Source organism: Miscanthus floridulus, chromosome 2 (genome assembly GCF_019320115.1).
Source record: "Miscanthus floridulus cultivar M001 chromosome 2, ASM1932011v1, whole genome shotgun sequence".
Lineage (NCBI taxonomy): Eukaryota > Viridiplantae > Streptophyta > Magnoliopsida > Poales > Poaceae > Miscanthus > Miscanthus floridulus.
In genome coordinates this window covers 37,830,952-37,832,384 of record NC_089581.1, presented here as the reverse complement: position 1 = coordinate 37,832,384, position 1,433 = coordinate 37,830,952, and the positions used below count along the sequence as shown (strand labels likewise).

The 1,433-nt window shown below is 57.4% G+C and overlaps 1 protein-coding gene across 1 annotated transcript; it reads right to left on the bottom strand.

Moving 5' to 3' along the window:
- Window positions 1-329: 329 nt before the first annotated feature.
- On the bottom strand, window positions 330-1,130 carry LOC136538493 (auxin-responsive protein SAUR71-like). Its single transcript, XM_066530450.1, has one exon. It carries the CDS (start codon window positions 1,027-1,029, stop codon window positions 697-699), a length of 333 nt encoding a protein of 110 aa, XP_066386547.1. The 5' UTR covers window positions 1,030-1,130; the 3' UTR covers window positions 330-696.
- Between the last annotated feature and the right edge of the window lie 303 nt (window positions 1,131-1,433).

The window sequence follows — 1,433 nt, the reverse complement described above, 5'->3', positions numbered from 1 at the left end:
GAAGCTAATCAAGCCCGAGAAGATTCTGAACCAGAGAATAATTCAGAGGGGAGCTCATCTAGTCAAGCAGGTATTAGTGAAGTGGGAAGCATTACCAGAAGCCATGGCTACGTGGGAGGATGCTTCTGATGTCAAGACACCATCATGAGGACATGCTGGTTGTTAAGAGAGGGGGAGTGTCAGGAGTAGTGGCTGCCTAGCGGGCCCCACTTGTAAGAGTAATAGCGAGTAGTGATCCTATTGCCTGTCTGGCAACAGCGTGGGGAGGACCGGCGTGTATATAAGCTGGGGAAACCTTCTGATGGAGAAAAGGGGAATTGTAACCGAACTGGAACAGAAATCCAAATCGTCCTCGCGGGTTCCTGCCGCGCCCCAATTCTACCCTTCCCCTGTTCCAGTTCTGCCTTCCCCTGCTCCAATTTCTGCTACCCTTCCTCTACTCTATCGTCGATCATCACACATACTGTACGAAACAAGCCGATAAGCGTGAGCCTTCAAAATTATAACCATCGATCGTTGCATATATATGTTCATCAAATAATTTAATCGATCTAACAAAGAACAAACTAGTTTCATATATCTATGTACTCCTACATACAGATAAACTGAAGCTGCTCTGCTGTCCTAGCTTGGTCGCCTCATGGGACGCGTTGTCGTCGTCATCCTGGTCATGGCCAGCCAGAAAGGCATTTCATTTCAGGCTGATGAGCTGATGCCGCACCGTCTGTGCATGGCGCCGTCGAGGACCTGGCGGAAGTGGCCGGCGTCGCAGGGCACCCGCAGCACGCCCGGCTGGCCGTACCCGTACCGCTGCGCCGCCATGTCCAGCAGCTCCGCGACGGAAGGGTCGCTGAGCAGCCGCACCGGCACCAGCACGCGCTCGCCATGATCGCCCCCGTCGTCCCCGCCGGCGAGCAGCATCGGGACGTGCCCTCGCGGGACGACGACCTTCTCCTCCTCGGCGGCGCCCCGGGTGGGCGATTCCGCCCCGCCGCCGCCGCTGCCCGTCTTCCTCTTACAGGACATCATGGCGCTACCGCTGCTGCGAGCTAGAGCGATTGAAGTCGGTCCTCGCTTACGCTAGTTCGTTCTTGTGCGCGCTGGGTTGTCGTCAGCTGCGGGGAAGGCGTAGGAGGGACGAATTTATAGGGTGGGCGGGTGGGGATTGGGATTGCGTGATAGCAGGTTTGACGCGACGACGACGAGTGAGATCGACGAACGATGACGAGGGCTCGGTTCGTCGCGGGCGTCCACGCAACGCACGGGCGCGGTCCGAAAATATTCCGGTCCGAACGATCGGACAGGAGCCGCGCGCCGATGTTTTCTGCGCAGTGATTCCCGTGCGATTCCACGCAGTGATTCCCGCGCGATCCTGTGCTTCATCCGCAGCATCGCGCTGACGCGAATACGTACGAAACTGGCTGGACGCGATT